Genomic DNA, 13,647 nt, shown 5'->3' with positions numbered 1-13,647 from the left:
GGATCATATTAGACTGCGACAGAATTCTAGAAACAGAATTTCGAGCAATATCAGAAAAGATGTCTTACAGAAGTTTATTACACCAGTATCAATACTTAATCAACTAAATTTATAATTTCAGTAAAAGAAAGTTTGGTAGGGTAGTTTCACTTAACCTAATTTAAGTGAAAGTCTAAGCCCACTTTAAGATCATTTTATCCTATTTTAATTTCTTCTTAATAATAAAAAATTGTCTTCTATTATTCTGTTTCAGCTCTATGCCAATTTTTCTTTTCTTTTTTGTTTTTTTTTAACTTTCCTCTTGATCAGAATTTCCTTAAAATCTGTGTTAACACCTGGAGACCTACTTGAGTGAGTTTCATTTTGATAGCAACTTAACTGCAGGAGTGTGTAATCAGAATAAATACTACACCTACTATTTAAAAACTATTTCCTTTTAAAAGTTTGAATGCTAGAATGTTAAAGATAAAAGAAAACATCAACAGGTTGGGKTTTTTTTCCTGTGGAATTCTGAGGAGCACAACCTTCATTGTTCGCTTATTAAATATGACTACTTCGGTGTCATTCTACTATACAACATTTAAAATAGCTCATCCACAACAAAAAAAAAAGAGAGATGTAAATAATTTCTTACCTAACTTTACTCATAAGAACCATTTAAATGTTATAAATTGAGTCTAATTTGAGTCTAAATTCTCAAAGTCTTGAGTCTTTTTAGATTAAAAAGATTACTTTATTAAACAAAAAGCACATGTAAAACTCAGTTTCAGAAATCCTACTCTGTATACATTTAAATAATTGTATATAAACAGATTATTAATAACAAGCAAACTCATTCTTACATGACTYGGAAAATTCCAGTAAATGTCCACAAAATTCTGTGATCTGAAACCATTAATAGAAGACCTGTATGATCATTTTGCTGATAGCATTAGCTGACACCACTTARTGCATTAAAATCTTCCTTAGTACACTACTGTAAGACTGCTTAGCATGGAAATTTCTATCACATTAGTACTTGAATTTGCAAACAAATAGAAGCTTATAATATACTTTAAAAAAAAAAAAAAAAAAAAAAAAAAAAAAANAAAAAAAAAAAAAAAAAAAAAAAAAAAAACAGAACTGCTACAGTTTCTATATGTAAAGTTGTTGAAACTTATCTAAACTGAAAATCCTGACGAGGACAATTTTCTTGCAGAACAGAAGATAAATGCGAACTATGGGTGTGTTCTTGTTTTGAATATTGTAAGTAACTAAATGTGTATTTGGTCTTAAGAAAACAAAAGAACACATTCATTTTCTAAATCTGTCGATCCCCATTTATAAAATCAAATATCTTCTTAAGATCATGTTTTTTGTTTCACTGTTTCAACTACAACATACGTCTTCATTCTTCATCTATGTCTGTGTATGATTTATTACAGTGAATATTTACTTTCAGCCGTGAATATTWGCTTTACTACATGCAAATCAATGGCTGTTCCTGGGAACTTGAAAATAAATATGTAAACTCAAAAAGTGAAACAGCATCTTATGAAGGTTCTAGCGCTCCTTGTTTTATCTGTAGTCACTTCAAATACTACAGCAACAAAATAATAAATCACATAATTTTGATGTGATCCTGGCCGTCTATAYTTTTCTATATTTATTATTCAGGTGGATAAAAAGAGTTATTTAAATATTCAGTAGATATCTAGAGATTTTTAATCTTCAGAGCTGGAGACTGAGCATTACTTTCGTAGTGTAGGAAGGAGTAGACTCTGTGAAAAGAGAAAAAAGAAATATATCTCAGACTTTAGTTGTGTAATTCAGCACAAATAAATGGAGCCCTTAGCTAGAAACAGTTGGGCTTGGTCTTATTTCAAAGGTACTCTTCAAATGATCTCTATGCTATCTTTCAGARATTCTGTTGGTTCATATTTTACAGAAGATATTCCTTCTTCAGGCTGTTTTTCAARAGCAAGTATTGGTATTATCTATAGCACAGAAGTTCAGAAATAGAAAATACAAAAGTGATTCATGATCCAAACTCTTCATAAAAAGCAGGGAGGCAAGTTCTGTCTAGGAAGGCAGAAAAGTGTATCCCTGAGCTGCTTGGSCCCAGAACAGCACAAAGCTGGCCTGCACTCCACAGGGCCAAAAGCAGATTTCAGGCAGCCTGACAGACTTCCTCCTTTCATAAGAATGTAAACAACTCTATCACTACACATTTTATGACTGTCTCAAAAGGCAAATTATGACCTCAGTTTTTCCTCCATTCCCTTCTTCTCTCCATTTTAACCACTGTTGTTACCATTATCAGAATCCCGCACTTTTACAGAAGACTTCCTTTTAGAAATAGAATGAATATGCAAATGCATAGCTTATAGAACTTRAGGAAAAAAACGTTCAGCAAGACAACATGAAAAGTATTTCAAAGCCACAMACTGTGGGCTTTCTTTATACTTCTCTTGTAACAGATTTTGTACAACTGTTATGTAGACCTCTTAAAACAAATGCAAGGAGTGAAAAGCTACTGTAAGTTTCATTCCACAGAAAAGTCCTTTCTACACACAATGAAAGGAATTAAAAGAGAACCTATGAGGCATTCTGTCTCACAGGATGTTTTTTCCCCTTGTTTCCTAACAAATTTTATTAAAGAACATTCAAGAGATCAATGGTTTCTTAATGATGGCAAATATAATACATAGTAGAAAATTTAAGTAATATGTAAAGTTCCAGGTGCTATGTAATAAAGATAAAAGCAGGTATTTTACTATAATTGTACAATGATAAAATTAGTACCTTGAAATGGACAATATTGTCAAAGAATATTCTACCAATATAAAGAGCCTTTCATATATATACTGTGTTTCTTTTTGAGGAGAAACACTTCTTCAGAATTCAAAATCACTAATCTTAATTCCAAGAGAAGTAAATCTAGACAATGAGAATAATTTCTATGTGCATCATCAATCAATTCAGGCTAAGGCATATACAAGCACAATTAATTTTGCATATATTTATTCAACATCAAGGGTCTTTGTTAGGGTCCAAACTTTTAACAAAACATTTGGCATTTTCAGTATTAGTCTTATTTAATATCATAAAAGACAATTAGAGTTTAGAGGTATATTGCCTGTGCTCTTAAAATGCATGTTCACAATATATGTCTGCATTTATATCCAAGATAGCAGGAAGCTTACTGCAAAGTGGCACATACCTCTTTCCCTTAGGTCTTCAATGTATGCTTTCATGAACTCTTTCTCAACTTGCTCACGTTCACGCTCATTTTCTATAATTTCTTCAGTGTCTTCACATACAATMGTTTCAACTGGACTGTCCTTGAGACTTACAAATCTAGAGAGAGGTTAACACAAGAATATATATACAGGCAGCTGAACATCACTGGCCATCATGAATGACATTTTATAAATTACTTCCAGAGCCAGAAGGAGAAACATTAGTGAATGTGAACATTAGTTCAATTTTGCATTATGGCATTGTTAGGATACAYCTGTTATTAGAAATACAGGTTTCAAATGGAACTTTCTCTATAACCCACTCTCCATATAAAAATTATCAAATTCATCTTTTTCCATCTATCTACATAAATCATTCTTTGCAATAACAGRTACACTTCTTTATTATGGAACTTCTGACAGACTACAGTGTAACTTCCCATCTCTTAATGAGCAATATGAACTTCAACCTGACAATATTGCTTATCAATCTGGAATTTTCCAGTCCATTTTGTGGTTGGTATTAAATTACTTCTCTTTTACAATACATGACAGGATAAGCATTACATTGTATTTGCAAGTTTCCTAAACCCACATTTTGCAGGTGAAAAACTAGGTGGTTACATAAACCACTTACATAATGTTCAARTAAGTGCATAGCATTCTGAAAATCTCTGATTTTCACTCCAAGAAGGAAAAAAAAAATTAATTGCTGCTTTCAAAAGAACAAATGTTCCAAGAAATTGTACAGTTTTCTAAAAATCTCATGAATTGCTGTAAGATTTTGATTAGCCGACTTTGGCTAGCTAGGTGCCCTAGGCAGCTCTGTCTGCCCCAATCCTCAACTAGACAAAGGGGAATAGGAAATGAAAAATTTATTAATAACTTTAATGGAAAAAGTAAAAACTATGCAGAGAAGAAAAGTAAAACAAGCAAAAAAATTWCTCCTTTCTTCTCAACAAGTAATGTCTTCCTGGGAAGCAGAGACTCAGTACATGTAGTTGGTTTCTTTGGAAGACAAAATCTTCAAYAATGTATGATCCACCTCTCCTCTCCTTTCTCTTAGCTTTATATGCTGAGCATGACACCATACGGTATTGAAATATCCCTTCAGTCAATTGGGGTCAACGATTCTGGCTGTGTCCCCTCCAAACTTCTGGTTCACCCTCAGCCAGCAGTGCTTTCTTAGGGGAGGGTTGGAGATGCTGTGCCAGCACTGCTGGGCAATTCCCAGAATCACTGGTGTGTTACCAACCCCTTTCTAGCCACCCGTGGAAGGAACAGCACTAAGACAGGGCAGCTGTGAGTAAAGTTCATTCCATCCAGAGCTAACTCTGCCCTAAGCCAGCCCCAATACAGAGTCTGAAAGACATGAACATTGTCTGCAGAAATGCAAAATCATTGTAATTGCAGCCTAAAAGGCCTTTTAGTCTTATCCTGCATGCAGCAATAAGGTGGTGTTTCATAGCAAAGAATATTAGGCACTATTCATGTGGCATTACTTCTTAACATTTTACTAGCCATGTCTCCCTCTCTCAGCAAGACATTTTTGGGAGCACAGAGCTGACTTCCAGGCAACTGGTMACCCCCTGAAGCATGGCTTAGCAACTCCAGAGTTGGAGCTACTATGGCCCAGTTAACCCAGGAATAGCAGTTTAGACACACAGATGGACAATGTGACTAACTGGCAGATGAAAATCAGAAAACTGCAGATCCTCTGCAATTCCCAATCTTTTTAATGCCTCCTGTACCACTTCAATATAAATTGGGTGAGAATTTGTAGAAACTGATACTCATGAAAACATTTCTCAAGGGTGTATCTTACCTTACCTTCTTAAGAACATTTCCCTTTCTCTCTCTCTTTTACTTACTTTAAACCTGTGGTTGACTCACAGATGGCTGTGGGTATCTCAACTAGGTCATCGCCGCTGACAACCAGCAAACTGAGCTTTGACAGATTGACAAGAGCTCGTGGAAGATAGGTCAACTTGTTTTTCTGTAGGAGAAGTGTCTGTAATTCATCTAATCTGTAAAGATGTAAAAGACAGAGATGACTTAATGCATTTACTTCAGAAAGGAACATCTATCCAAGATAGTAATACTGACTTAATCTTGTGTGTAATAGGAGCAATCACACGCAACATTTTYGGTTTCTTGAAAAGTCACTCAGACCCTACTTTCACCAAATTTCATCAACTTTAATCAAAATCTCCAGTAAGGGTTCAGCATTGCAGTATTAATAGAAAAGCTCTGGCAAGTAATCAGGAGCATGCTCAGGCTAAAAGGTTACAAAATTTACTGTGCTTTCATACAGAAGATGGTGACAGAACATGATATAAAGCCTCACCATGTGCATCCTGGAACTAATGAAAAATACAGGCCACCAGTTTACACCTATGCTTGTTTCTATGAGCTAGGTATGTCTGGCAGGCAGTACATCCCCATTTATTGTTTTCTCTAGTAATTAGCACTGTGGGGAACAAAAGACAGACCACCTTCTGGTCATGAGGCTCTTGCAAGTTGTCCCAATGAAATCAATTTAATGACAGTGTTTTGTGGAGGAACTTTTGTTTTATTTCCCCTGGCTTTTTCCAATGCAATAGAAATTTGTGCCTGTGTATTTATTCCTTGGTAGAAGACAAAAAGCATCGCAAATTGATGAAACAAATTTGTCTTATTTGACTGAAAGGGTCCATTCCTAAAACACCATTGCTATGTGTTTCAGGCCCATGTGGTTTATTTGAATTCAGGGAAAAATATTAAGTAAGGCTTTAGTTTACTGTCAGCTCATATTTATTTATCACACACTATTGTAATGGCATTATAGACAATRGTAATTCACTGAGGTTCTTTGACATCACAGACATTGAAGTCTTGAGTTTCAATAAGATTATTATTTCACTGATGCAGGGTTTAGCCTGATGTTTTCTAGTCTTCCGAATGCACATGAGCCCAAAGTAAAAGAAAGAAAACCTTATGTGGTGTCTGATTGTGATATTCTAGCATCAAATCTGGCAACTCAGAACCAAATGGAAAAGACTAAATGTAGAAAGGGAATAATTTAGAACTACAGAAATATAGGTTACAGGGAAAAACAAGTTCCTTAAGTTGACAGGGCATGATTCTATAAGAGAAACATATCCTCTTAGAAACTCTTTGAAGTTAATCAAATCTCTGGTCAGATCCCATGGGAAAAAATGGCAAGTTTATGTTGTCTGTAGCTAAAGCATATAAATTACTAACATAAGTTAAGACTTCAGCACTGCTGTGAGAATAATCTGTGATTATACAATGTCCTAGAAAAGTCTTTTTGCCCAGCAAAAAAAGGCCTTGTGAAAGTTAAGACTGAATCTGATTCTTGTGAAGTTTCTTCTGCCTCAGGGATTTCTATTCCCAGATCAATAAATAATCCAGAATATTTTTTTAATAAACTTTAGTTAATACGTTTGGATTTTTTCACTTAAGGCTAGGTAAAGTTTTGTAAACCAAGACACCACAGCACTCTGGAGGGAATTAAAAAGCTCAGGGATAAGAAAAGTGCTTTCTCAGGCTAGCCAGGACCTATATAATTTTCTAAAAACTAGTTCTTTTGGTTATCTAAACTGGGAGAATGAATGTATGTGCACATATGCATATATTCTTCAGAGTAGAAGAGGGGAATTGTCAACAGGGTATTTGAATCATACCAATATTTTTCTGCTTTACTAGCAAAGTTTATCAGGTTCTTTGAGTAACTTAAGTATGCTTTAGTTCACTTTTTTGTCCCCCATCTACCCTCCAGAGAGTTACTGCTGCCAACTCCAAACAACAAGTTCCCTTGTCTGGAACTGGGGCAGGGTATACTTGGTGATATTCCTAAAACCGATTCCAGATGTAATGACAAACTATTATGGAAGCAACAGAAAATATGATTAGTTAACTGACTGCCATCAGTGAACCAGACAAAGTAGGTTTTGCTCTTAGATCTAATCTATCAATAATAATGGGAATGTTTACATGCAAAAATATGTGATACGTTTCTAAATAGGATTTTCCATCATCCAACAGTGTCCCTTGGAAGCTTGTTATTTTCTAAATTTACTTAATAGTTCATAAACCTGTCATAGAATTAAAACACAAACTACCTGTCTATGTCTTCTGGGAGATCTTTCAGGTTATTGCTGCTAATATCCAACCACTGCAAATTAGACATCCGGAGCACACAAATTGGAATAGAATGGAACTTGTTCGCTGACACATCCACAAATGTGAGTTGTTTCAGGTTACTTAGCTAGAAAAAAGTGGTGCTTTATTTTAGTTACTTTTTGCAAATACAAGAAGACATTTCATTCATCAACCATTTTTATTCCTCTAAAAGCACTTATAAAGATAAGAATTCATTATATTTTTACTCAAACCCTTTGCCAGCCTTATCTCTTAGTCATCATTTTACAGAAAAAAGGAATTCAGAAATACCTACCTCCCAAATTGTTCATCACCTTTCTAACAGCATCAGGGGATTGAATGAAATTTTTATTCTTTAAAATACTACAGGTTTAGATGACAAGTCTGGAACCAGAAAATTACTTGTTTCCAAAGTGACAAAACACAATTTTTATAACTAATAGATTCTAGGTTACCATTCCCAAAATTGGAGATCTGATAACTCATCAAAATTACATAAGTTCCCTTCACTATAACTCTACTGTGCACTGAGAGTATAATGCTAGGACACAATCAGAAAATGAAAGGATCATTTTCAGCCAACAGAAAATTTTGTCCAATATTTTTCAATGATCTTTAAAAATAAATCTTCCTTAATGCAAATATRCGATAAAGTTCACTAGATATGTCTATTGGAATACTATTTAAGAGTTCTAATTTTCAGTAATAAACACTCAGTGCAATGAAGGTTAAGCACAAATGTAAAATATACCTGTTAAAGAAATTAATGTGTTAAATAAAGCTCTCTGTGTACTGAATCAATTATGCATTCTGCCAGTGTTCATAAAACCATGCAGTTAACTAAATTGAATGTCTGAGTATAAATGTTAACTGAAAAAGTATCCTAGAATGGAAATTGTATTTCTGAGCTTCTAATCATTTGTTGCCATCACAATCCAATTCTATAGATTGTGATACAGAAGAAAAAGTAGCAAAAAATTTTCCTCAGCCTTTGCCTGAAGGTATCTTAGAAYAGAAAACAAAAGCCCCAAACCAAACACATTTTCCAGTTCCAAGATGAGCCAGACACATGAAAAGGACAAATTACAAAAAAATTAGAAAGTAATAAAATACATTCTGAATCCTTAATAATTATTTTTTTAGTTATTAAGAATCAAGACCTGGGGGGTTGTTATATTATCCATCCAAACTCCTTTTTACTGCAATATTGCCAGACTTTCATCTTAATTTTGCCCTTTCTATTTAAAATGCTCTCATTCACAACATGGTCAGAGCCAGTTTCTTTTGAGACTTTTTGGTGGGTTTTTTTTCTGKTCRTGGGGCATAGGTTTCTTATTTTGTTGGGTTTTTGTGGGTTYTATTTGCTTGTTGTTGTTTTTTTCAGTTATAATCTCATATAGCTGCAAAATCTTATTTCGAGAAWTATTTTCAGGGAGATTTACTGAAGCTATCCTATTACAAATGGCTACACAATGAAGTTTATCTTTCAAAAGCATAATAGAGGTTTCGAGTTTCTGAAGTCAAAGGTATAATTTCAAGGTCTAGTCCCACTGCCTTAAAACAGTCCTGGTGAGTCATTACCATGGACATATCTCACTACAGATTCAGAGCAGGCAAACACACATTTTATTCTGACACTTCTTACTTTCAAACCATTTTGTCATTTTGAGGACTGACTACTAGCAATGAACACGCACTCATCTTCTGTAAATTTTCCAGATACTGAATCATCTTTCCAGAATAAAACAGGACCTCTCTTTGAACAAGGAAGACATAGTGACTGTCCTAATTTGTAATGAGAGTACAGAAAATAACTGGCTCCATCTTTATACTGCATTTACTTTGTGGTTTCAAACTAKAATCGTAATTTAAAATATCAAGCAAATATTTCTAGTTTCTCTGAACTTGGAGCAATTTGCTAAAGCTGYTTGATATATGTAYTTCAACAARCTCTCAYCCAAAAATTTTGCAAATRCAAAATTAAAATAATAATCCACAGGCTTAAATGCTGTTTATGTTCTCAAACCACCCCCAATGATGAAAAGTCACAATTTCTAAAGACAGATACATGTTAAAATACACTTTCTTTATTGTTCACTCAAGTTCCTAAACACTTTRCTTTTATGTGCAGTCACCTGTCATGCTGAAACAACTTGGTAACATTAACAGTAGATGGTAAAGTTTGATTCCTTCAATAGCAGGAACTAGTCTTATATGCTTTCCTGAAAGTGCTTAATTGAATTAAATACTATAATCAATCTTAGCARTGTTACCTTTTAAAGAAATATAGCAGTTTGTTCCATTTTTCAAATAGTATGGTAAATAGATTGGTTGAATACTTTAATACTAGATTGAATTAAAATATATATTTTTCAGGAGTTTGTATTTCCATAAAAATGCACGAACAAAATATAAGGCCATCTATTTTATCCATACAAACTTTGGTTCAGCATGCCACAGAACATTTGGAGTCATGATTATATTGTGTATGCTGCAAGCCCTGAGTACTTGTATTTTAGGGTAATATTTAACAGTAYCTGTCCATTTTCCAGAGTATGTTGAAACCTAATGGCATTTTTAATTTAATCTCTTCAGGATATGTTACCAAGAAATGCCTGTGATAGATGATACATTGGAAATTACGGCAGCTGTGTATTATATTTTCTAAAGAAAACAATGTATTTTATTTCTTCTTAAAGGACTGATGGATTTTTGCACCTTTTACAACACATCATTTTCAAACTAGCATGTCTCCCTTATCATTTTTATGTTGTCATTTATTTTGCTCAATGTTGATTTTTACTATTTTATTGTGTAACTTTGAATCAATCAGTATGTAGGCTTTATGCAAGTTCCATTAAAAAAAAAAAGGCCATATTTAATAGGTTTTTATACCGGGACAGACTTCCTGTGGTACTTATGTTTAATCATTTTTTGTCATTTTTCTTTGACAAACTGCACCATTTTACTTATCTTCCTAATTTTGTTCACAGAATTAGTCCAGATAACATTGTAGAGCTCCACTGCTGCTGCTTCTCTCTGGCAGTTAAACCTTCAGTTGAGGGAAAAGGACACCATGTCCCACACTGAACTATTATTTGATTMATGGGTGTGGTTTTATTTTTCTTCTGCTTTTTTGCTATGAAAGGGGTTTTCTTATAAGGTTGCATGCTATTTTCCACGAGTTTCCTACTACTTAGTATCTGCAAATTAAAAGRTGTAATGTGTTAATATATCATCTTTTTTCAGTGACATGTAAGTGCCCTCAAAGTCAACGCATGACAAGACACACAAAAGATTAACCTAGAAATTCATGACAAAYGCAATTTTTGCCCAGAAATTTCAGACTCAGTTTCAGAAGACAAAGAAAATTTTTGCCACTTCATTACTATCGGTTATCACAGATATTGTTTCCAATAGATTGGCACTCATTAACCTGCTGAACACAGTAAGATATATATGACAAAGAAACACTCTAGGTGCAAACTACACAGTTGACCACTTAGATATCATTAATTCAAACCAAATCCCTATTTTTTTTCTTTCATCAAGCTGTGTAACCTTTTATATACATTGACATTCATGGATAAAAGCACCAATTACAGAAACTTAATACAAGAAYCTTTAGAAGGACAAGACACCTTTCTTGAACATATGTTTGTATATTTATATCCCAGTGCATCATCAGACTTCCAAACTGGACTCTTACACTTGATGAAGCAAGGGCATTCAACAGTCAATCAAACCACTTAGAAACAAAGTATTAATTCATGCATTWTGTGACAAAACCCTCTGAAGCCCAAAAATATGTGACAACAGCGCTTCTTTTGGTAGTATCTTGTGGAACGCCTTAAAGACCACAGTTGCCTGTCTCAAACACTGTTAAGGCCACTGTTAAAGAGAAGGACTTTGCTATGAGATAAGAACAAAATGGAGTGACAGGCCTGGTGGAGGTGGAATCTTGGGCAGTGCATTCAGACAAAAATTCACACTGCGGTAAACTGTGTAAAGAAGCAAMTGCTTATACACTTRCCACCAGCCAATAAAAGCTMGCCCCAAGTTATGGRATGGATGGCATCCATAACCACCAAAGCCCCTCTGAATATGCCTCTGTGGATGCCTGTAACTTGAATGGTAAATTAAGCCGCCACCACAGCAGAGCTTAAAATAAAGGCGGTGCTATTGTCTGAGTGTTTTCTCAGGTCAAGGGAGAGCTTAACAAAGCTTGGGGAGAAGATTCTATCACTGATAATGACCACAAAGCATGCAGAATTTATAGGCCACAAGGAAAGCCAGCTCAGCAGCTGTRAGAAATCATCTCCATCTGGGCAAAATGTAATTCACCATGCAACAACCCAAGAAATCCACCAACTGAAGAGAAAAAGTATGCATGTGGATTCACTATTAGAAGTGAAGGAATCATTTAACCAATAGAATAAGAGAACTATGGGTCAATAAGCATTAATTCCTTTGTTTGCTAAAATATATAAAAAGTGAAAAGTTTTGAAAGACCTTGGGAATCCCACCACCAAGAAGCACAGGGTGAAGAAGGACCAGTGGGATACCACTGGATCTAAATGTTGTGACTATCGTCTACTTTATGTCTCTTCCCTTCTCCTCTCCGCCTTTTCCATTTCTTTCTTTCTACCTCCCACTGATGGTTAAATAAAATCTGTGTTGTGGACTTCAGCATATGTTCTTGTTTGCACCTTAATTAGGGCAGAGGCATTCCTCACTAACTTGATTGTGACATCTTGGTGAGCAATATCCAAGAAACATAAATGGAAGAAAGCATTCACCATGATAGCACCATCCTGATTTTGCAATGCTAAAATMCTAAGTCTTTTGTAGAGTTAATCCAACAATAAAAACTGTTATTCTTATGCCAAACCATTTACTTGGAAGTTCCACATTGTCCGCTTTCACTGCTGATCATTTCGTCATTCAAACAACTAAAGTTTAATGTTTAATAAGTAATTGATTATCTATRCATTAGAAGTTCACAGAAATGGACWTTGTTTATTATTAAAGCAGGATTTTTGTATACACAAATCTTAGATTAGGTCTACAAAAAATRAGAAAATCRGTTTTATTCAATATCCACAAAATATATGCCATACCTACAATATATGTGATATTCACAAGAGTAACAGATATTGATCATTCACAGGTGATTGAAGAATCACACAGCAATAAGGGCAGGACTATTTTCATGCAGTTAAAATCCCCAAGAATGTGGATCATGTGTTTAAGTCTAAGTATAGGAGTTGTTCCAAGCTAATAGAAGAGTCACATATATATAATTAAGTACCCAATTAATGATTTCCTGGGCTAAAGCCAAAACAAGTCTTCTGTCTCAAAAAGGAAAATTTATGTTGATTATTTGCATTAAATTTTCATARCTTTAATGCTGCAGCTACACACACTCCATATATATTATTGCACTTTGCCATCATAAAGCCATCACATTTTCAAATTTTCAAAACTTGCAAATTATGGACACACATTAGAAGGGAAATTTAGGCTCTACCAAAAGTCAGTTACAGACTTTTCATCAACTTAAATAGGTCCAGCAGCTCACTTCRGGAATGCACTCTTCATATGTTTTAATTAAAAACATTAGAAGAGGAAGAAAAGCAGTGTCAGTAGCATATGGACATTAACTGACCTATTCAGGATGTTTGGAGGCAGTGTCCTCGAACCTATCAAAAGAAGCTTTAGAGATATATTCCGTTCCTTCACCAGATGATCAATACTGCTCATTTTCACACTTTGACAAGAGAATTGAGAAAATGTCAAAAACATTTTGTWATTTCTGCTTCAAGATGCATAGCAATGAAAGAAATACTATTCAAATGGTGTCATATTAATTACGATTTAATCACGCACAACAATTCTGGTTTACCATGACAACAGGATGCACCCTGTGAAGTTACCCTTCTGGCTCAAAAAGCTGAGTATGCTCATTTGAGTTCATTCTGAAACCCAGAATAAAGCACTATTTTCCAAAATGGGGCATGGGAAAAACATCTGAAAGGTATGGAAAATTTATATTGTATTAACTTTAAAAAGATATTATAAACAATATCAGCTCAAATAAAGAATTAAAATACATTGACTCTTTGGTTTTACATTGATAAAATAGTAAGCATTCACTTGAAAGGAAAAAATTATCAAGGATGTTTGAAGAGGTAGTATCAKCAGAGGAGAACCAGGTAATGATGCAATATTGACAGACAGAAAATAAAGAATTATTTGTTGG

At 34.3% G+C, this 13,647-nt stretch overlaps 1 protein-coding gene across 1 annotated transcript in view; it reads right to left on the bottom strand.

The window, feature by feature from the left end:
- Positions 1 to 1,710: 1,710 nt before the first annotated feature.
- LRRC2 (leucine rich repeat containing 2) overlaps positions 1,711 to 13,647 on the bottom strand; it is a 63,083-nt gene continuing 51,146 nt past the window's right edge. Inside the window, exons 5-8 of the mRNA XM_057384481.1 lie at positions 7,346 to 7,491; positions 5,093 to 5,248; positions 3,203 to 3,339; positions 1,711 to 1,760 (exon numbers count right to left, since the gene is read on the bottom strand). Of these exons, the coding sequence (XP_057240464.1) occupies positions 1,711 to 1,760; positions 3,203 to 3,339; positions 5,093 to 5,248; positions 7,346 to 7,491 (489 nt within the window). The remainder of the gene's footprint in view (positions 1,761 to 3,202; positions 3,340 to 5,092; positions 5,249 to 7,345; positions 7,492 to 13,647) is intronic.

The sequence above is a fragment of the Malurus melanocephalus genome, unplaced genomic scaffold (assembly GCF_030028575.1).
Source record: "Malurus melanocephalus ecotype Western Australia unplaced genomic scaffold, MMel_1.1 scaffold_15, whole genome shotgun sequence".
Lineage (NCBI taxonomy): Eukaryota > Metazoa > Chordata > Aves > Passeriformes > Maluridae > Malurus > Malurus melanocephalus.
This window is presented reverse-complemented; position numbering and strand designations above follow the sequence as displayed.